We start from the raw sequence: 22,789 nt of genomic DNA on the forward strand, positions 1-22,789 counted from the left end.
ACAGAGTTTAAAAATCTAAGGGATATGTTTTTAGAGAGAGGGTATCCAGGACATCTTATTGATCCTATACTTACAGATGTTCTTAATAAATGGGGTGATATTTATATACCCTTATTAGGTACTGGTGGTGACAGATCAGATAATAAATCCATTGACTTGACAGTTCAGGATCCACCTAACTTCCAACAGGCTTGTGTAGTGCAATATAGTCCTTTGTATTCTCAGATTAAAGGAATTCTGACAAAAAACTGGAATATCTTTAAAACGAACACTGAGATATTCCATATATTGGGTGATAAACCCATATTTTCTACTAAGGTAGGACTTAACATGAAGTCCTTGTTAGAGGCAGGTTTTGTTTCCAACAATAGACAGGGTAAAAGATGTGGAAGTAAACCTTGTGGCAGGTGCTCCTATTGTCCTTATATACTACAAGATACCTCTATTTCTCTTGATGATAAAAATAAAAGTCATGTTTTTTTAAAAAGTGGCAATTGTTGTTCAAGTAAATTAGTGTATATAGCTAGGTGCAGTACCTGTTCTTCCTGTTATATAGGGAAGACAGAGAGAATGTTCAAAACTAGAATATATGAACATCTTTATGATATTAAAAACAACAAAGATACTAATGCATTATATAAGCATAGTATTTTATGCACCAAGTTTACATGTTTCAAGTTTGGTATACTTGAATTTTTAACAGTGGAAGCAAGGGGTGGGGATTGGCAAAATGTGTTGTATAAAAAGGAACTATTGTGGCAATTAAGGTTAGCTGCTGATTATCCACCAGGGCTCAATGAGCATATCACTATAATGCCAATTCTTAAGGAAAATGCAGATTCAGTTTAGTAATATCAAAGCCATTTGTAAACATATTTGTGATTATATACACATATATACTTTTTGTATGATGAGTTCATATTGTAATGGACTAGTATTTTATATTATTTATGTTTTGAGAATATTTGATTTTTGTTGTATTATTCACTACTGTGTAAAATTATTTTATGTTATTTTAACCAATTGGTGTTTATACATTCATGAGCAGTGATTTTTCATTGATGGAATTGGTTGGATTAGAACCAATGATAAACCAGCAACATGTATTTAAATGTGAAAATTTTCAGTGGTAATTTGTTCTGAAGAAGTCATACTAGTTGATGAAAGCGCTTAACAACTTTGGTTTATTTTTAATATTAAAATAGTACTGTGGACTCGCAACGCTGTGCTCCTTTATTTTACCTGGTTTTCTTCTGGAGCACTTTTAGCACTATTTCTTTGGATTTTGTTTGCAAAGGAAAATATCCCAAGCTAAATTAATTTCACAGTACTTGTTACATTACCTGAAGTAACATTTATTTTTATTCCAAAACACTGAATATCTTATGTTGCAAACAAAGCATTTGATTTAATTAATAGGACATTTATTTTCAAAACTGTTGAATGGAGTATAGCTAGAACACCAGAGAACTTTAATGGTTCTGGTCAACCTGAGTTTCAGCATTTCAAGAGTGATTGAGTTCTGCGCCATGTTCCTAGCAGTTTAGAATCTGATTTAATATATTTTAGATGCATAAGAATTTTCTGTATTAATAAATAATGAGCTACTACTTGTTTCTTTTTGACATAATACTCCATCCATCCTCAACCCCTTTTCCCATTCTGCACAAGGGGTAAGGGTGTCAGTTCTGAAGTGACAATCATCTTGAGCCAGGTTTTCACCGCCAGGTGGCTAGCCCTGCTGCGGTAGTTCATTTGCTGCTTCACTCACTCACGCACACACTCTCACCTATGGCCAATTTAGAGTGTCCAGTCTACCCACTGCATGTCTTTGGAATGTGGAAGGAAACCTGAGCAAACCCACATGACTTGCAGACTCTGCACAGAAGATACCCCAGCTGAGAATTAAACCGGAGAACCTCTTACTGTGAGGCAACAATGCTAACCGTTGCACCACTGTGGACACCCTGTCTTTTTGACATAATACTGATAACACATTAAGCTAAACACTACTAAGAAATGCTTTTATGAATTGTAAACCTTAAATTTTGTGTGCAGTTTACTCTTTATCAAAAAGGCTGAAGAAATAGCAAAGCATGAGCGATCTCAGTTGTACTATACTCTTCTTGGCAATCATCTCTATTGGTTGCTTTTTGAAATAGTAATTAGGAAGTTTTTTTTTTTTTTTTTTGAAGATGGGTTTCTACTTTCTCTCTCTCTCTCCCTCTGCTTTTTTTTATTTGAATATTTGTAGTTCTAGGCTATAGGTTTTCCTAGGATCACCTCCATTCTGTGGAGGAATTTAATGGTCTGGTGATTAATGTGATGGCAGGACAAATTGTTTTGATTTCTTTCTTGCATTTGAGTCAGCATGAAAAGATTATATGTAGCCAGTTTTTCACCTGGGACTGAAGGATTTGACATGTAAACTGTATCTAACCTTTATAGTTTAACTGGTGGTAAGCAGTTGGTAACCCTAAAAAATAAGACATTTTAGAGCACTGTAGAAAGATTTGCGTTACATATCTTTCTTCTGCACACACTTTTCACTTTAAGTCTGGTGTTTCATTTTTAACTTAATTCATTGGCAAGGGTTTTAATATAGTACAGTGATTTGAAAGGTAACTTTTTTGTATTGAAAGGTTCATTACTGTAAGTCCCAGAATAGCAAGACAGAATGTGTGAAAACTGACTTAAATATACTAAGTATCTCATAATATTCCCTTGTCTCCAAGCTATGGAGATCTTGGAGTGGGTGTTTATACATTCAGATGGAGTGCAGAGGGCTTTCCACCCTGCAAAAACAACTTTAAGGATAACAGGGATATTCAACATTTGCTGTTCTGCATTGTCATAGTTATTTTTGTTTTTGTAATTCCAGATGCACAGTTATGAGTCTTAGAATTATAACAGGGAGCTGATTTGACATGTCTTATCTATTGCGAAACTTGTGCTTCTTAGCACTATTTATCCTATTCCAAAAGCCTAGCACTTTCCACTCTTAGTGTACTTTTACCATGGTTATAGGAAAGCCATTAACATTTGTAGAGTTCTTAGTTATTTTGGCAGTAGTTTCAGAATTCTAAATGTAGCCATGTTTGTATCTTTCCAATTTGCTTCATCCATCGTTTATCAGAGATTGTTTTCAGTGTCCATGCCATCAACCTACAGAAGACATGTTTGTGTTATATGCGATTTCTTTGAACATACAGAGTACATTAACAGCGTATGGAAAGCTGGACCATCAGTGGAATGTAAATAATTGCAAATTCATTGAAAACTGCCATTTTTCATGCTGTTTTACAGGTTGCTGTAGCTGGAGCTCCTGTAACTATGTGGACTTTGTACGACACTGGATACACAGAGCGTTATATGGGACAACCTGATCAGAATGAACAAGGATATCATCTTGGATCATTAGCTATGCAAGTTCATAAATTCCCTCTGGAGTAAGTTTTACCCTTTCATTTTTATTTATTTAGCCTTTGATAAATGAGTATGAATGGAGTGATTGTTTTCCAAGGATGACCTTGTAGAGCATTCTAGACAAATGTAGAAGTAACACAAATAGCAGAGCATATTTTTTTCTGTAAGATAAGGAGTATCTTTCCAGTATTGCAAATATTCAGTACATGAACAATCTTGCAAATCAGTATAAATGAAACTTGTGGAAATAAAGAATTAAATTTCTAATTAAGTAAATTTTATGAAAATACTCTTTGGTTGAAAGTAGATGAGCTGAAGTTAAGTTCAAACTTCTTATAGCTGAATTTTGTCTACTTAAAATGCAAGTGATTCTACTGTTTGAACCAGACAGGTCATTCATAACAAGGAGCTGCCTACCTAAGCAGTTTGATATATCATGAGTTCGCAGAGGCATAATAAATTTAGGGACAGACTAGGAACTTAGAAACAGATGAGTGTTGCATGTGGTTTTGTAATGTTTTATACTGATTGCTCTAAAGTCCTGCAGTCCTTGTAGTTTTTAAACTTAAGAGGTGTGTGTGTGTGTGTGTGTGTGTGTGTGTGTGTGTGTGTGTGTGTGTGTGTGTGTGTGTGTGTGTGCGTGTGCATGCACCTGTCTGCCTGTCAATGTCTGTATCTTTGTTGGAGTGAGTGTGTGGCTATGAGATGCACATGTATGTATATTTTTCTAAAATGCATTGTGGGGCTGAGGACTGGTTTGTCATTATAGAATTGCTGAAACCTCATTTTAATTCTGGAGACTGAATTGCTAATATGTTAAAAGTATGACTTAAAAATATGAAAAATGTTATATATCTGAAGTGATTGAGCTTCTGTATTCTGTCATTATGGAAGTGGTTTGTTGCAATAGTTCAGTGCTGTTGCTTGCATGTAAGATTTCTACATACCTTATAAAGAGTATTCCCCATGTATGGTCCAGCAATGTCTCCTGTGTGCACTGGAAAGGATTTTGAGTACAACAGGACTGAAGAAGTCTTATTTGTGTTTAATTTGTATACTGTTGTGTAATCACAATTTGTGTTTTAAATATGCCGTTAGTGGGTTATTTTGTGTTTTACTTTATCATGGGGATTTATTCTTAGCTGTATTAGTAATGCCTAATTGCTTTCTACCTTTTTCATGTTCTTCAAGATATGTAAGTTGAAGAGAGGATTGCATGAAATAATGGTCTGTTGAATCCTGTTGTTGCTATATATATGGATCTTTTAATACTCGAATGGTCATATCATTGAATTTCATTTTCACAAAACTTCAGTGACACACACACCCCCAACTGTGTACACCAACTCTGGGATCACACTAAAGTGTAGAAAAGTGCATGTTGGGCAATTGTTTATTTGCCTTGGGAAATTCACAGATCAGGTATTTCGTTTTCACAGTTTTCATCTCATGAAAATAAAATTCAATGATATAGAGTATTAGAAGGGCATCCATATATATATATATATATATATATATATATATATATATAATATATATATATATGTAGATATAGTTAGACATAAATCTATATATATATATATATATATATATATATATATATATTTATATATATATATATATATATATAGAGAGAGAGAGAGAGATAGAAATAGATATACTCCATACTTTATCCCCACTGCTGGTCATTCATTAGCCTTCCACCAGACAGTTGTGTCACCACCAGGACAGGAGTTAACCAGGAGGCCTCATCATTAAGGCAGCTGCCATGGGTGATTCTTGCATTTTTTTTATATGTCCTACGTCCCACACATGCAAGTATGCTGAGGAAGGTAGGCTATACAATTAGTTGATGGTGTTGGATGATCCTTCAGTTCTGCAGGGGGACACGTACCAGCAAGCTACCAACCCATCAATCTCGATTATGGGAAGTAGATTCTCCAGTCCCCGCCTAACAAATATATCCTCCCCATGTTGTACTCTTGCATGCTACCCCCCCAGCAAAAGGTAAGCGGGTCATGCCCCTTCACTCTTTTCCCTAACTACTTGGATGCTCCCGTCCTGGGGCTGGTAATTGATCCCTGGTGACCTGTAATCCATTCAGGGCTCTTTCCCTTTTCACCACAAAGCCAGGCTCATTTAATTATATATTTTAAAATTTTTGAATGCTGTGTGTGTCTTGAGTAGAACAGAAATATCTTTTCAGTTAAAGTACTTAAATATTTTTTCTAATGTTTCTGTTTTTTTTCTTAAGTAATAGAGATATATTGCATTGTGGACTTTCCAGCTAGAGACTTGCATGTAAGAAATAAGGCATGAAGAGGCATGCATTAAACAGATATTGCCACACTCCAGAGACATTGTAAGACACAGATCTTACAGTTGAACAACCTTAAGTATTTTATTTGGCTTGTGAAATGAACAGATATATTTTTTTATAATCATTAAGGTTTTAAAGTAAATCTTTTTAAGAAAAGTATGTATTAATATCGTATTGTGTTGCAAAATAGTATGTCCATCAGACATCGGATACAACTTTTAGGTAGTAAGTGTGTGTTTGTGAATGTGTTGGGGGGAATAAATGTTAAAAACCTTAAAAAATGTTTCTATTTAGTTCAGATATCAGCTGTAATGGTAATTAAATGTTAGCTTCTTTTGACAGTGTCTGTGGTGGTGGGTGGTTAGTTATGTTAACATTTATTTTCTCCTTGGTATTAAATGAAAAGTATGCATAGAGACAAAGCAGATGTCAAGATGCAATGAGTGGTATAATTTACAAATTCCATAAATTCTCTGAATTTTTTTTAATTAGTGAAGTCTACATGGTGAGACTTCATTTCTATCCGTGATGTCACTAGCACTCGCCCCACTGCTACTACGTCTACACTGAAGCACATATTCTTTCTCTTACACAGACACTGGCAATCCCTTTGTGGACAGCCTAAGCTTGAAGGATGTGAGATAGCTGTAGGATACACTGGAATCATCTAGATGTTTTGCCAAAGAGAGCTACTTCTAAAATCAAGTAATTGTCTTTTCTCACAAAGCTTTTTTTTTTTAGACACTGGCTGTTTGGGCCAGATAAAACATGAATGAGTTTTGCTGCCAACTGGAGAAGGATCGCATTTTGTGAAATCGAAACATGGCAGTCCATTACTTTTAAATATTCTCCTAGTTCAGTAGGCTTTGTGTTTCTGTTGTAGGGATAGAGGCTGCACATGTTATTTACAGTGCATAGTACTTTATTTTGAATATTTGGGCAGCCAGGCATATTCTTGTGTTGTCTTAGTGCATTTAAAAGACTGTAGTACTCAGAGGTGTGTGTGATTTTTGAAATGTGATGCTCATGTATGATTTTCTTTTGCTTCTGTTAGATATCTGGAGTATTTTTTCCACTTATACTGGCAAACCAGAATGGCACAGAGTGGAGGTAATCTGAAAAAGGAAAGCTGTTAAGATCCATGGTGTACTCTAAAAGTCAAATTGGGTTGGGTCCAGTGTTTGGAGGTTTCCTATGTCGTTATTTATAGAAAAAGGAATCAGCAGATTGTGCCATCTGGTTTCATTTTTTGATGAAAGTAGTTTCATCAGACTGAGTGAACCCTTTCAGATATGAACCCCATGCATGTAAACCACCTTCTCAAGAACTTTACCAACTAGTGAGGCTTTTGATAGGTCAGTAATTGTCCAAACTGTCATGCTGTAAACCAGTGCTCTGAAAGGTAGTAGGAATCAAGGCCTCATTCTAAACAGATAGAAATACGTTTCCAAGTGAGGTTGTGAAGACCTAGTAAGCACCCCCTGACAAGATGTTGCAAGCCCTGTGGGGAAATAAGCTATAGTCCACAGATAACACAATTATCACAATTAGAAGTGAAAAGTTTACCCCATTTCCAAGGCAGCAAACATTCTCCAGGGCTACAAGCAGACCTTGTGAGAGCAGTATGTGAAGTACTCAGTCTGACTAAGACAAGTTTAGCAGTCATGCACCAAGAAGCCATTTCACAACTATTTACAGATAAAAATCTTCTGGGTGTTGAGGCAAGCTGGGCTGTAAAGCCTTATCACTACCCAGAATTGAGATGACCATTGGTTTACTGATGTGAAGAGCTCATTAGACATGCAGAAAGACAACTTCTGTTAGATCTCCATCTGGTATATCTGAGAAGTGATTATCCAGCAAAGGCATGTCCTTGATGAGACTATTGCAATGCCACCAGTGCTCAAACCTTCAACCAGAACTTTTGAATTTGTGGAGTTCCAGGTGTCGGAGTCCACTTCTCACCTCCTCAAAGGTCCTTTTCCAGGAACCCATGAGGGCAGAAGAAGATGTGGATGTTCTTCATCTCACATTGCTGCAGTCCTTACACTTGGGTAGTCCGCTGTCCTCGGTCGGCCCGAATATCAAAGTATAAGGCTGACGTCGGTCAAGGCGCATTTGACTGACATCAGGACGTCAGGGTACAAATCATGACCGGCGTCATATCCTCAGTCTTTTTTGCCGCATGGTCCGATGCAGAAGCAGCGTTGCAAGTGCCGGTTGGCATTCTGAAATTGTTCGATTTCGGAGTTTCAGACCGAGTCAAAGTTGGCTAAGTACCCGTTGGGAATATTTTAGTTTTTCTTGCCTCAGTGGTTTACCGGATGTCAGAAAAAGTGAATAATTGTATTTCTTGTGGGAAACAGATACCGCATAGAGACTACCATACTTTGTGTATTCCTTGTTTAGGGCCTGAGCACGACGTTGTTGGGTGTCGCTCTTGTGCTAGATTCAATAAGCGCACTATAAAGAAGATTAGATTGTGCCAGGTTAGTCTTGAGCGGTGCAATTATAAAATGCCGTCGGATGCTCGGCGCCGCTTCGAAGCGCAAGGACAAAGCAGTTAAGCCTAGGCTAGAAGAACCGTCCGTACCGGACGCCGGTTCTTTAGAGGTGTCGGTGGAGCCGGTGGTTCCACCGGAGGTTTCTTTGGTTCTTCGGATGCTCCGACGCCCGCTTCTTCGAAGAAGCGCAAGGACAAAGCAGTTAAGCCTAGGCTAGAAGAACCGTCCGTGCCGGTTCTTTAGAGGTGTCGGTGGGCGGTGGTTCCACGGGTTTTTGGGATCCCAGGGAGAGACTTTGTTATTGCAGGATGTGGCCTCTCAGGAGGCAGGTCAGGCTGATGAGGCTTCTCAGGTTACTATACTCCCCTCCCTGCCTAGGGTGGTTAGGCCCTCTCCTTCTGTTTCCAAGGCTTCTCCCAGAGGCAGGCCAGGTTTAGCTTCAGTTGGTGTCACCCCTAGTTCTTCAGGAACTGTGCCCAAGCATATGCTTAAAATGGCAGAAGATTTGATTACTTTGATTAGGGTTCTTTGCCCCTCCTGATAAGAGACCTAGGGTGGAGCCTGAGCTAGGGAGTTTTGAGCAGGCTTGGATGTTTCAGAGTCTTGGCTGAAGACTTGCAGGAGTACTCTCCTTATTCTGATTCTGATGTGGATGATTCTACTCCTTCTGCTTCTCCTCCTGAGGATTTTTCTTTTCAGAAACTCTTCATTCCATGAGGGAGCATTTTAAGTGGGAAGGCCAGGACTTCTCTGATTCCAGGAAAAGGCTTAGGAATTTTTGTTTTACCCCAGCATAGGCCTTTGGCTATACCTCCTGTTTTGGATGTAGTGGAAGATGTTTTACAGAGGCTTCTCTTAATCCTGATTCTTTGCCTCCAGCTCCTGTTAAACCGGATAGGTATTACAGGGTGCCTGAAGCTCATAAGTATCTTTTTAAGAGTCCTTGGGCAGACCCAGAAACTGTTAGCCAGGGGCCTAAAGGTGTTAAGGCTTCTGTTGTCAAGAATCCGGTTCCTGCAGATAAAGCCAGGGCCTTGGATAGATGGGGAAAGAAAGTTTATACTTCTTCCACTCTAGCTATGAGGGCTTTGAATTGCCAGTTTCACATGTTGAAATACCAAAACTATCTACTTTCACAATTGAAGTCTAAGGTTGATGCTCTGGCGGAAGGTATTGATTGTAAAGAGTTGCAAGATTTAGTACATGTTTCTGAACAGGTGGGTAAGCATTCTTTGCAATGTGGTTTTGATGCTGTACAGGCCTCGTCTAGGGTGGCTGCCACTGGGTCAGTTCTTCGCACGCCTGGCTGAGGGATCAAAATTTATCTGACCATGTTAAAACAAGGATTTTAGATGCTCCTTTACAATCTGATGTGTTGTTTGGTTCTCCTGTTGAGGCAGTTTTAAAGAAAATGGAAGACAAGGCTAAGTCTATGCAGACTGTTAAAGATTTTTGCAGGTTCAACCTCCAAAGTTTAGTAGAAATTGGCCTACTAAGGGGTGGGCGTATCCTTCTTATGATTCCCAGTCTAGGGGTAGATCTAGGCGTGGTAGGGGCAGAGCTCAGGGCTCTTTCAGGCCTAGAACAGGAGTTCTCCTGCACAGTCTTCAGGTGAGGGCAGGGGTCAGTCCTTTCGTAAACAGACCCAATGACCTACCTTTTCAGCTGCCAGAGCCTTCTCGTCTGGCAGCACCTTTGGGAGGAAGGTTGGCACTTTTCAAAGAAAATTGGAGTTTAATTACCCAAGACAGATGGGTATTGGATATCATACACCACGGTTACAGGTTTTATTTCCATACCTTGCCTCCTTTCAAAGGCATGCCAGGCGTTCCTCCTCAACAAAGAATAGAGGCTCACAAGCAAATTTCTCTGTTACTCCAAATAGGGGCCATACAGCCGGTCCCTATGCCAGAAGTGGGCCTAGGATTTTATTCTCGCCTGTTCCTAGTACCAAAGAAGGGGAACACGTGGAGACCAATTTTGGATTTATCTATCCTCAACACTTATCTGGACATTCCCAAGTTCAAAATGTTGGCGTTACAGCAGCTTTTACCTCTGCTGGGCAAAGATCATTGGATGGTAACTTTGGATCTCAAGGAGGCTTACCTTCATGTTCCTATCAGACTAAGTTGCAGGAAGTATCTGCGTTTTCGAGCTGGGACTTCTCACTATCAGTTCTCTGCATTGCCCTTTGGCTTATCTACTGCCCAGAGTGTTCACGAAAGTTCTGGCTCCAGTGATAGCTTTCTTCAGGCTAAAGGAATTCAGATCTATCCTTATTTGGACGATTGCCTGATTCTGGCTCAAGGAAGGGACGAGCTTCTTCATCATTTGGAATATGTGATAGCAGTGCTAAGATGCCTGGGGTATTCTGTGAACGAAATAAAGTCCAGTCTAGTACCCTCTCAGGACATGTGCTTTCTGGGTGTAAGACTGAATACAGCATCCCAGATGGCCTTTTTAACCCCGGACAAACAAGAGAATCTTTCCCTTTACTTCCATCAACTATCTCATCAGTCCGGGCTGACTGCAAGGACAGTCCTTCTAGCCTTAGGGTTCATGGCATCTTGTATTCTGGTGCTTCCCAATGCCAAACTGCATATGAGGAAGCTACAATGGTATCTCAAAAATGTATGGACACAGCACTGCCAGGATCTGGACACTGTCATTCAAATAATACCTTGCATTCAAAAGGAATTTTTGTGGTGGGCTCAGGAATGTCACCTAAACAAGGGACTCTCTGTGACCCGGCCAGAGGCGAGTCAGATTTTAACGACAGATGCCTCAGACAAAGCTTGGGGAGCTCATCTAAATGGAAAGTGGATACAAGACAAGTGGCCTGCCAGACTACAACATCTACATATCAACTTGAAGGAGATGTTAGCAGTCCAGTTTGCATTAATAGCTTTCAAGGATTTACTTCTTCCAGGGCAGGTGTTGATTCTAACAGACAACACAACTGTCATGTGGTACATCAACAAGCAAGGGGAACACATTCTTATCCTCTATGCAGGCAAGCAATGATTTTGTGGGAGACTGCTCTCAGTTTACAGCTCAATCTTCAGGCAAGGTTTCTGCGGAGCACAGAACTCCTTAGCAGATGTGTTGAGCAGGCATTATGGATCCCCACGGTGGAAATTGGATCCTCATGTATTTCAGAAATTGACAGTGTCATGGGGAACTCCAGACATAGATCTGTTCGCTTCTCCACTAAACCACCAGCTGCCAAAGTTTTGCACAAAAGGTTTCATCCCACAGCTTGGAAAGTGGATGCTCTTTCCTTCAGTTGGAGCAATCTTCATGTGTATGCCTTTCCGCCTCTGCCTCTCCTCCCAAAGGTACTACTAAAGGCCAGACAAGACAAGCCAAGGATGATTTTGATAGCTCCAGATTGGCCTCGACAGCATTGGTACCCATTACTGAGAAACTTGGAAGCCTCCATGGCCTTTGCCTTGATTCCACACCTATTGTCTCAGGAGGACAGTCATTTGCTCAATGTCAAGCTTCACTCTCTGCACCTAACAGCCTGGCATATTCTGTTTTGAACCATAGTGGGCCTCCACTTCCACAGCAAGTTTTGAATGTTATTTTGGAAGCTAGAAGGCCTAGTACAAGGAAAGTGTACACAGATAAATGGAAGAGATTTTTATTTTGGAGTGCAGCAAAGGATTTTGATGTTTCTGAGCCTAATTTAAGTGTGGCTCTTCAATATCTTACTGAGTTACTGGACAAAGGTTTGTCCTTCTCTTCTATTAAGGTTCATGCTGCAGCAATTTCGGCTCACTATGATTGTGACCTACCATTGTTTTCTCATCCTTTGTTCAAGCAATTTCTTAGAGGGGCAAAGAATATAAGACCCCCACGAAGAGCTCCTACTCCTGCTTGGGATCTCAATTTTGTGTTGGAGAAACTCACTCTACAACCTTTTGAGCCTGCAGCTACTACTGAATTAAAGTTTTATCATGGAAGACTGCTTTTGTTGGCTATTACCTCTGCAAGAAGGGTTTCTGAGTTGCAGGCCCTTATGGCGGTTGAGCCTTTCTTAATTTTCCATAAGGATAGGGTATCTTTACGTACTAATCCTTCCTTTATGCCTAAAGTGGTTTCTAGTGTGGCTTTAAACCAAACTATTCATTTGCCTACTTTTATGCAAATCCCCAAAATAAAGGGGAAAAGATTTTGCACACTTTAGATGTACACAGGCAGTTGCGATATTATTTGGACAGAACTAAAGGGTTCAGGCAGTCTCAGCAGTTATTTGTTTCTTTTGCTTTGAGTTCTCAGGGCAAGCCTGTGTCAAAACAAACTATTTCTAAGTGGATTGGGTTTTGCATTGCTTTCTGTTATTCCCATCATGGCAAGGAGATTCCAGCTGGGATTAGGCCTCATTCCACTAGGGCTACTGACACTTCGACAGCTTTTTTGAGGGGGGTGGCAACTAAGGATATTTTGGAGGCAGCTACTTGGAGTTCAGTGCATACTTTTTCTAGGCATTATCATCTACCACTTTACTCTAAATCCAGGGCTGGTTTTGCCACTGCTGTTTTGCAGGGCATTTTGGCAGCTCCTGCTTCCTTATAGTTTGGCCATCCTCTCTTACCTCTGCTTTGGGATTCTACCCAAGTGTAAGGACTGCAGCAATGTGAGATGAAGAACATAGTACAGTTTTGTACCTACCATAAATGTAGATGTTCGAAGATCCACATTGCTCCTCCTTCCCTCTGTAGTTAGAGGCGGTTGTGTGGGTTGGGTTGTCAATATGAGGTATATTGTATATATTGTATATATTGTACATATTTTTAGTGCTAGGATGGTTGGTTGTTTGTTTGCTGTCTTTTGGTTTTGACCTTTATTTTTAGGGTCTTCTGACATCTGGGGCAAGAAAAGACTGAGGATATGACGTCGGTCATGCGCATTTGTACCCTGACGTCCTGATGTCAGTCAAATGCGCCTTGACAGCCTTATACTTTGATATTCGAGGACAGCGGACTACCCAAGTGTAAGGACTGCAGCAATGTGGATCTTCGAACATCTACATTTATGGTAGGTACAAAACTGTACTTTCTGCAAGTCTCAGGCGTTTTCCCAGGATGCTCAGGACTCAGTGTCCCCCAGAGGCAGAGGGGGATATGACAGATGCCACCCTAGAGGCAGAAGGGGTCCTAGGAATTTTGGTTCCCGAGAATCTTTCTCGGATAAACCTGGACAGCAACCCTGAAGGGTTGCCCGGCTGTCCATCTCTGAAGGCAGTCGGGGGTCATTTGTCGCTTCACCTCCTAGCATGGGAGTCCATCACTACAGATCAGTGGGTGCTGCAAGTCATATCCAGAGGATTTTTCGTCACCTTCAAGGATCCACCCCCTTCCAACAAAACCCTCCCGGACGTTCCACCCACACAGCGGGAGGAAGCAGTAGTGCAGGTAGACTCACTACTGAGAAAACAAGTCATCCAACTGGTCCCCCCAGACCAGTCTGGATCTGGGGTTTATTCCAGGTTCTTTTTAGTGCCAAAAAAGCCTATGTCATAATAGTAAAATTCCTTGAGGTATTGACATGTCCGCGATATTTTGGTAAATTTGGGGGTAAGCTTGGCTAGGCGTAAAATGGTCCTTGGGCCAGTAGCCTAGAAACCACATTTGAGCCTGTAATTTGGGACCTCAGACCAGTATTGGATCTGTCCCATTTGAACCTGTCAGTAACCAAGACAAAATTCCGGATAGTCACGATTCAATCTATTCTGCCTTATCTACAGGACAGAGACTGGATGTGCTCGTTCGACCTCCAGGATGTATACTATCACGTCAAGATGCACAGGCGCTCCCGGAGGTTGCTTCGCTTCTGGCTGGAAGCCAATCATTACCAATTTCGAGCCCTCCCCTTCAGTCTCACCACAGCCCCCCTGGTGTTTACCAAGGTAATGGCAGTGGTAGCGGCTCACCTGAGGCTTCAAGACATTCAGGTCTTTTTGTACCTAGACAATTGGCTGCTTACCGCCCCCTCAGAGAGCATCTACTATGTCAGGCCAGGGACTCCTCTATTCAGTTAGCCAAAAGGTTGGGCATCACAATCAGTATGAACAACTCTGCCCTTCAACCGGTCCAGGTTCTAGATTTCATTGGGGCACAGCTAGACGCAATACAATCCCAGTTGTTCCTCACCTCGGACAGGTTACGCAGCTTGAGGCTACACGTCTTACACATCCTTCAGACCCAGTTACCAACAGCTGAAGCGGTAAGAGCTTTAGGTTCTATGGCAGCGACGATAAATCTTCTCCCCATGGCACGCCTTCATGTAAGGGTACTGCAGTGGACTCTAGTGGTACAGTGGTTGCTGTTAGACCTTCACTTATCCTTCCCAGTGAGAATTTCAAAAGTGTGCAAGGACTCCCTTTGGTGGTGGATTCAGTCCCCAGATCTACTCAAGGGCTGTCCCTTTCAACCTCCTCTGCACCAAACCACGGTGACCATGTACGCCTCCCTACTTGGGTAGGGTGGGCATTGCTCAGGAAGGACAGTCCAAGGCATGTGGTCCCCTTCCAAGACCTATCTGCATGTCAGTGTTCTAGAGATGAGAGCGGTTCTTCTTGCATTGCAGGCCCTCCATGCTCATCTTCCTCTGTGAACAATTGCAGTTCAGACGGACAACATGCCAGTGGTCTGGTATATCAACAAACAGGAGGGAACCAGATCTTATCCCTTATGTCGAGAGGCCATGAGAGTGTGGGAATGGGAGATCTCCATCGGCTGTTTTCTGGTGGCAATGCACATCCCAGGACGGTCCAACATTTTAGCGGACAGGCTCAGTAGATCTATCTTCTTGCCTTATGAGTGGTCTCTGAAGCCTTCAGTAGCACACTAGATCTTCCTAGAGTGGGGTCGTCCTTGCTGCGATCTCTTCGCGTCTCCTTCCAGTGCGAAATGCAGCGAGTTTTTCTCTCTGAACCCCCATCCGGGGGAAGTCCCCAGAGATGCTCTTATTCATGCTTGGCCTCCCCGGATTCTTTATGCTTATTCTCCTGTTCCCCTCATGTCAAAGTTTCTGCAGAAAGCCCGAAAGCTGGGGAGCACTGTGATCCTCATAGCCCCATTCTGGCCTCGGCAGGTTTGGTTTCTCTTACTCGGGTCTCAACTCACCATGGATCTTGGATCCAGTCCCAGCTCTGCTCTCACATCCCTTCGAGGATTCCTCATTCAGATCTGGACAGTCTGAAGCTCACTGCTTGGCTGCTCCGGTTCCCATGATTCTTAGGACTCCCTGTCTATCATCTCCCATTAAATCCATTCTGGTGGTGGCTCATAAAACGTCCACCAGGAAAGTTTATCGCAGTAAATGGAAACGTTTTTCTGTGTGGGCAATTCAGAGGTCTTTGGACCCTTTCACTGCACCACTTTTAGCGGTCTTAGATTTCCTAACTAGCATTTTTCATCAGGGTGCTAGTTCCTCAACGGTGAAAGTTCAGCTAACCTCCATTTCTAATTTTCATGTTGGGGTAGGCATGTCTTCGTTGGCCTCTTCTAAACTTTGTAAAACCTTCCTCAAAGGTGCCTTTCTTCTCAGACCTCCGGTTAAGGACTCCATCCCTCCATGGGACCTTACTTTGTTGTTGCAGGCATTGGTTTCTCCTCCAATTGAGCCTGCAGCATCTGTGGATCTACGATTTTTGACCTGGTAAACTGCCTTCTTGGTTGCCATTATGTCTGCTAGAAGGGTGTTGGAGCTTCAAGCTCTTTCTATCAAAGTCACTTACTTGATCTTTCACAAGGATAGAGTGTCATTACGCACTAACCCATCATTCCTTCCCAAGGTAGCCTCAGAGGCCAGTATCAATCAGATTATTAACTTACCAATATTTTTTCCAAACTACCAGAACAAAGGGGAATACACATTACATCTTCTGGATGTTCACAGGCAGTTAAGGTTTTAACTGCACAGGACTAAATTTTTCCGCAAGTCTGACCAGCTTTTTATGTCCTATGCCAAGCCCTTTTTAGGTAAACCTGTCTCAGAAGTGACTACTCCTCACTGGATTTCACTATGCATTGGCCTGGTTTATTCAGATAGAGGTTTGTCTCTTCTGGGAAAGGTTAAGGCTTATTCGACCCGATCTATGGCTATGTCAGCAGCTTTTTGGTCTAGGGTCTCTCTGGATGAGATATTTGTTCAGCTGCTACTTGGGCCTCAACTTATACCTTTATTACTCATTACAAACTGGATTTGGTCTGTAGGAGTAGAGCTTCTTTCAGTTCTGCAGTGCTCCGGAATATCCTTCCATGAGGGCCTCCCAGGACTTAGGTAGCTGAGGACTCTGTTCCACAGGTTGAAAAGCAAATGAAGTAAACTACTTCAAATAAAAAAGTTATGTACTCACCATAATGTTTCATCTGAGTAGTTCTATTTCATTTGTCTTCAGCCATTCCCCACCTCCTTCCCCCTAACCTTATCTTTTGGGATTTGACACGTCCTTTGTACCGGATGATTGTTGCTGGGATCTTTGGTTCTGTCAGGGCTAAAGTTCTTTTGTGATGTTGGTGTTGGAGGATAAGGTGTTATTAGGTCGGGTATCTGTTACATGTTAGGCAGCAAACTCGATCTGAAGGGAGAAGGGAGACAGGGGCATTATGGGTAAAGGGAGGAGCATGGAGCTCGGAGCCATAGCTGGAAAGAGTAGAACTACTCAGATGGAACGTCATGGTGAATACATAACTTCTTTTTCCACGCTGTATGGTGATCTCCATTTAAACAGTTCGAAGTTTCAAAACTTTGATCTTATGGTCTCGACAATAAGAAAACCAAACTCCAAAATTTAGAAGTAGACCCATATGTCCAGTTAGTTACAGCTGTTAATATCTATGGTGTATGTAAAAGATAAAAAATTGGTAGAGGTCTTCCAAATCAATAAGATGATGTTGGCAAACACTGGGGCAGAGGATGCCCCCATGGCCACACCCTTCAAAGAAGACAAATTAGAAGTTATGTACCTACCATAACGTTCCATGTTAGTTTGTCTCTCTCTCCTTCTGGGTTCTTTTCCGCTGGATGGGTTCCACTCGCACACCTCGGCTCTGCTTTGCCTTTTTCCTTTTACCTCCTTTACCAGGCAACCCTATATATCATGAAACTATATAGATCTCGCTTTGGCAGCTAACTGGCAGCTCTAACTTAGCCTGCTAACATATCCTAATAACATAGTTATAAAAGAAGTAACATAAAACCTCATAACAAAATAGACAATAATATAAATCTCCAAGATCTGGGTCCAGGCTAGGGAAGGGGGAAAGGAAGGAGGGAGGCCTGGGGAGAGAGAGAAGACAGAAGAACGCTATATGGTGGAACGCTGTGGCTGGTACATTTGTCAAGTCAGTAAATTCTCATGGTCTCTGGTCATTCCTTAGCGATGGTATCCTATCCGCTGTACTGGATGAGACTCTATCAACTGAACTCCCAAAACTGGCTGGATCTCTGGAGCCCCGTCCAACTTGTATAAAACTGGAGGAGTGAGGCGGAGGCCCAAAGTAGCGCTGCTGCCAAATAAATAGTGTCAATGGGAAGTCTATCCTGAAAGGCTACAGAAGTGGTGAAATCCTGGCTCCAGAGTGTAGATGACTGTTTCTTGATAGTTGTTGGCTTAGAAGAGAGTTTGACATAGGAATAGAAGTGAGTCAACCATCTCTAGGAAAAGTCAACCATTCAGATAAGGGTCACTTAGAACCTGTTTTCGACCTTTAGACAATTGGTTGGATTTTCTAAAGTGTTTAGAAGTATGCAAGTTTAGTCTGAGCTGACGAGTAACATCCAAGCTTGCGATGAACAAAGTGTTAGGCTCTAGTTAGAAACTGTCTGAAGAAGAAGGGTAGAAATAGGTAGATGATGAGATATTGGTTTGGGAAGAAATCCTTATTAAGTTGGAAGAAAGGAACCTTATATGAAAAAAAAGGAAGGTGAGAATGAAAAGAGAAGGGGCCTGAATCTCAGAAACTCTTCTTGCTCAGAAACTCTTCAGTAAAAATATAGTTTTCCAAAAAAACTAGGTTTTCCGTAGAGCAACTTTTAAAGAACAGTAGAGAAGATCGATCAAAACAGTAAGTAGTAGGATGGTTGTAGAGGAGGATGATTCACAGGCGTTTTAGGAGAAAAACCGGTTTAAAAAAAAACTTGCATAACCTATGCCACATTGTGTTGTTGTAATGCAAGCCATGTGTATACTTGCGCAAGATGCCGTGATACTTGAGCCGTAAGATGTACTTGACTTTGAATGAAAGATGACCCGCCAGAAAACCAGGAACTCCGAAAAGGAACGCATAAAAAAATTCAAAGGAATTGGAAATAGTTCAATTGTTCTGCGGCTTGCAAAAAACAAACCATAAATAAAGAAAAGCACTAATAGTGAAACTTTTGAAGAAGACACTAAATGTCTCTGAATCATTGGACTGAGTCAGTAAGGAAAGGGAGCAAAATGAGGAGAAAGCCCAAGCAGTGAGGTTGGAGGGACAATGAGACGCCCTGGTGGAGGTGAAGGCTGATCCGACTGGAAGATGAACTGGAGGCCAGGCTGCATGATGTGCAGGAGAATGGGATTGGATCGATCGAGCTCTGATGGCCCGGCTTTGATCATGCCAATATGGAGCGGTGGCTTTCAAATGAAACTCTCAAAAATGAATGGATGGATGGAAAAGTGGAAAGAAGTAAAAGGGAGTGAAGGTGCCACCTGGCCCCCGCGGTGGAGTCTGGGGGGAAATAGTGAAGTAATCTGGGAAGTTGAAATCTTGAGGGCAGCTTAAAAGATCGGTACAAGTGGATCTGATACTTCCAAAAAGTCTGATCTACTACAGATGATCTGGAGAGACCACTGATCTGGCACAGAGGTAGATCAGAATAGCCTGTGCGGCCAATAGGGCCAATCCTGCAGGGATGTGCATTGCAATCAGACCTGCCGCTGAGAGAGAAGGCCCCATTGCCAAAGCCTGCAGAGCTTCGACATTGCCAAGGGGACCTGGTTCGCCTCTGTTTGTTGATGTATTGCGACCACGGACATGTTGTGTCCGCTGGACCTGCACAGTCCCCGTGGACGGCCTGTACCGGCAATGCTCTAGACGGGGAAAGCACTCATCTCTCATTGCTCTGATATTTATGCAGATGGTGACATGTGGGTTGCCCTGAGCCCGCACCCTCCTGCTCTGATACCCCCCCCCCCATCAGGAGGCATCCGCAAGTGACTGAGGCAAACTGAGGAGAGGGGGAAAAAAGGTCGGCCCTGAATGAAGAAGAGGGAAGATATCCACCATCCCAGATGAGCCCTGCACTCCACTGACCATCCAAGAGCCCGGTTCTCCAGGCCGAGGGTAGATCCACTCACTGCGCGGAATAACATCCCAATCAGGAGGTGGAAACGAAGCCGCAGCCAGAGGAACAAGAACAATGGCCCCAGTGGAGTGGGCCTAATGTAAGCAGGACAAACCCTAGAACTTTCTTTGAGACTTAACCTGACAGATTTTCTGGTTAACTCTGTAACATATTTTACTCTGTTAGTGAAAGGCAGATTTTGATTTTTGTGCACCTGAAATCCAGTTTCTTGTGCAAGATTGAGGAGGCAGCTCTTTCTAATCAGATTTACAGCAGAGAGAAAGGTGGTAAAATAGTACCCAGTAGGGCAGTTGGGATTGAGAAGCTAGGGCTTGCAGGAGGAGAGAGCCCTGGAGCTTGGTGGGTAAACACCTGGAATCTGTGTGATCTCAGGTGAGCTGTGACCACTGCCATGCATTTGGTGAACACTCTGGGCCAAAGCCAGGGCCAGGGTGAATCTCTGGGGGGGTAATGACTGCTCCTGTTTGAAGCTCCGAAAACCTTCTGACAAGCTCATGGGAATTTATGTGATAGATTCGTCTGCCTAGAAAATAGAGATCATAGGCACCTCCTGTCCCATCTATATGAGACAGGATTCCGTGCGCGGTCATCGGGCAATTCTTTTCAGACTTGTACAGTGGATCTAGTGCTTAGACAGTCTTGGGGTCTCAGTCCAATCTCCCTCTTGTCTTGACCCTCCATCCTGAAACCTTTATTCTTCCCAAATGGTCTGCCGGGTACTGTCCTATTGGTTTTTTTTTTCCAGGAGTGTCAAAACCTCTGCCTTTTTTTTGGCTCCACGTATGGTGAGATGTCTGGAAGGGATTGTAGAGGCACGGGATCGTTCTGAAGGAGAAAACCTTTCTCTTCTATGACTTTGTAAGGAGGGATCTAGGGATAGGAAATTTTGGCTACTGGGTACAGTGAATCAGGGATAGACCTCCTGTGGGAACTGGTCTCTGGGGAAAGGGGGATGCTGGCTGAAGGGCAGGAGATGATTGTTGCCTGCCTCTGAGATTCCCTGAGGCCCTGGCGGCGAGGGTTATTGTTACTTGGGCTGCTCGCACTCCGCTTCCCCCTTCTGGTCCTGAGAGGACCCCCCTGTTTCGGTCCATTATCTCTAGGCAGCTCCCCCGGGGATCTTGGGAGCTGAGTGGAAACTGACTAGTCCTTAGAAAGAGTGGAAAAGCCCTGCCATACCCTCCTCAAAAGGTCTGTGGCCCTGGAGGTCATAATGGTCAAAGACGCAAGAAAGGGGTTCAAGTGAAGGACGCTTTACCATGCCTCAAGCCTCCTACACCTTCAGGTGCCAGGCAAGGCGTGGCAGCCAACAGAGTGGCCTGCGTCTTGCGAGCTCCATCGGCCGCACAGATAATGAGCCGAGACACACCAGGAAAGATTGAAGCCAGGATAGCAGAGCCTGAGGCAATCTTTCCCGAGCCCCAGAGTGAGAACAGAAAAAGGAGCCCCAGCAGATGAAGGTAATTGTTCGCTGAAGCCTGGTGAAGTGACATGGGTAAGTGGCATCCTGAATAAAGCAAGGGGTCGCTGCCTAAAACATCCAAAGGTTACCTGTCCATGGATCCAGAATCCTCCCAGTGAAGATGGACAGGTAGAAGGAGGATCCGCCAGCATACAGAAGGCACCTAGAAACCTTCATAGCTTCCCATACCAGACACTGGAAAACTTTGTTCTTATCCGGAGGCCGAAAGGGACCTTTGATCCTCTCCTGACACCAGGTGGAAGGTGGGCAAAGCCATGGGGCAGCCACAGACCTGCATGGTCGGGAAGGGACCTTCCTCGAGACACCCAGACCTGAGAGGAGAGGTCAAAAATGGGGCAAAAGGGAGGGTAGGGCCGAGCGGGGGATGAGGGCCAATATCCTCTGTTCCTCAGGCGGGAGGTCATCAAAAAGGAGACATCCTCAGAGGGGGACCGCAGAACTGATCGACTCAAAGGGAGTGATATCAGATGACGTAGGAACCTGAGTCGAGGCTCTTCTGGTATCAGTCGCCCTTCTCCTCAGGGGGTTGTGAGGAAGCAGGGGATGGACGAGGAGTTATGGCTCCTGTGGGGAAAGAGCGGAGATGGAAAACCGGCCTGGAAGCAGAGGGGACCTCTCAGCGGGAGCCTGCAGGGAGGGAGAGGGCTGGGCAGGCCGAGAGACCCTAGAGGGAAGGAGTGAAGCTGAGGCTCGAGAACTGAGACACCAAAGAGACTTGGCCCCGAGAATCAAACAGACCAGAGGCCGAGCGGGTTAGGCATGGTCCGATGCTGGGAGGAAGGGTGCTCGAGAAGGGGCCGGTGCCCGAAGCTTCTCTCCGTCGGAGCCGAAAGAGGGAGAGAGTCGGGAAAAGGGAGCGAGAGCTGGGTCCCCAAAAGGCCGGCGGAAGAAACCCGACGACCAAGGACGGACAAGGGCTCTCTGAAGGAAGAGAAGGAAGATGGAGGAGGGAGGTGATGTAGCGGCTCAGGCAAGGAGCAGTCAGGGTCCCAGCCGGCTGGGCCCAACTCCAACCGGGAGTTGGCTGAGGAAGCTAGGAAGAGAGGGGTCAAGCATCGATAGGGCCGATGGCGTCAGCTCATTTGCCAGTGCCTAGCGTTTCAACCAGGACTTTAGAAACCTCTCCAAGTCCAGGAGACGGCCTGGAAGATCATAAACGAAGCCACCTGGGAGGCGCCCGAGCATGGCTCCGGCCCAGAGAAGATCTCTTCCCGCTAATAGAAGAAGACCGATCTCTTATGGGTCGAGAACCATCGAGATAAAGTCCTTGGGAACCGGGGTCCTGAACTCATGCCCGGCCGAGATAGCGTCGCAGAATGCCGAGGCGTATTCCGCGGCGGCCAGGCCGACTCCAATCGAGAGGCTTGGTCACTGAGCCGGACGGCTTCCGGAAAACTACTTCTACTCCAGCCGGAACCGATGCCGCTCGTAATCGCCGCCAAAGGCCGGCCGGGGCTGGACCCACCGCTGGACAGAGCGGCCTGCTTATGAGGTTTTCCCACCCTAACCTGACAGCTTCAGCTAAGCTGACCTAACGGACTCAACTTGAACAGTCCCGCAGGACTTTCTTCTGAAAGCACTGAGGCTAAACAGGCTTCACAACGCCTTGGAGAGGCCGAGGTGGCTATCAAGGATCCATTGACCGCTCATCACCTTTTGTTCAGGACATTTCCTGAAGGCACTTCTGAAGCCTGA

The 22,789-nt window shown here is 43.7% G+C and overlaps 1 protein-coding gene across 1 annotated transcript in view; it reads left to right on the top strand.

The window, feature by feature from the left end:
* The window catches only part of DPP8 (dipeptidyl peptidase 8), a 1,004,126-nt gene that overhangs the window by 927,328 nt on the left and 54,009 nt on the right, over positions 1 to 22,789 (top strand). The window contains exon 18 of the mRNA XM_044077448.1: positions 3,307 to 3,449. Within this exon, the coding sequence (XP_043933383.1) occupies positions 3,307 to 3,449 (143 nt within the window). The remainder of the gene's footprint in view (positions 1 to 3,306; positions 3,450 to 22,789) is intronic.

This window comes from Protopterus annectens, chromosome 7.part0 (genome assembly GCF_019279795.1).
Source record: "Protopterus annectens isolate FY-2018-M chromosome 7.part0, PAN1.0, whole genome shotgun sequence".
Lineage (NCBI taxonomy): Eukaryota > Metazoa > Chordata > Ceratodontiformes > Protopteridae > Protopterus > Protopterus annectens.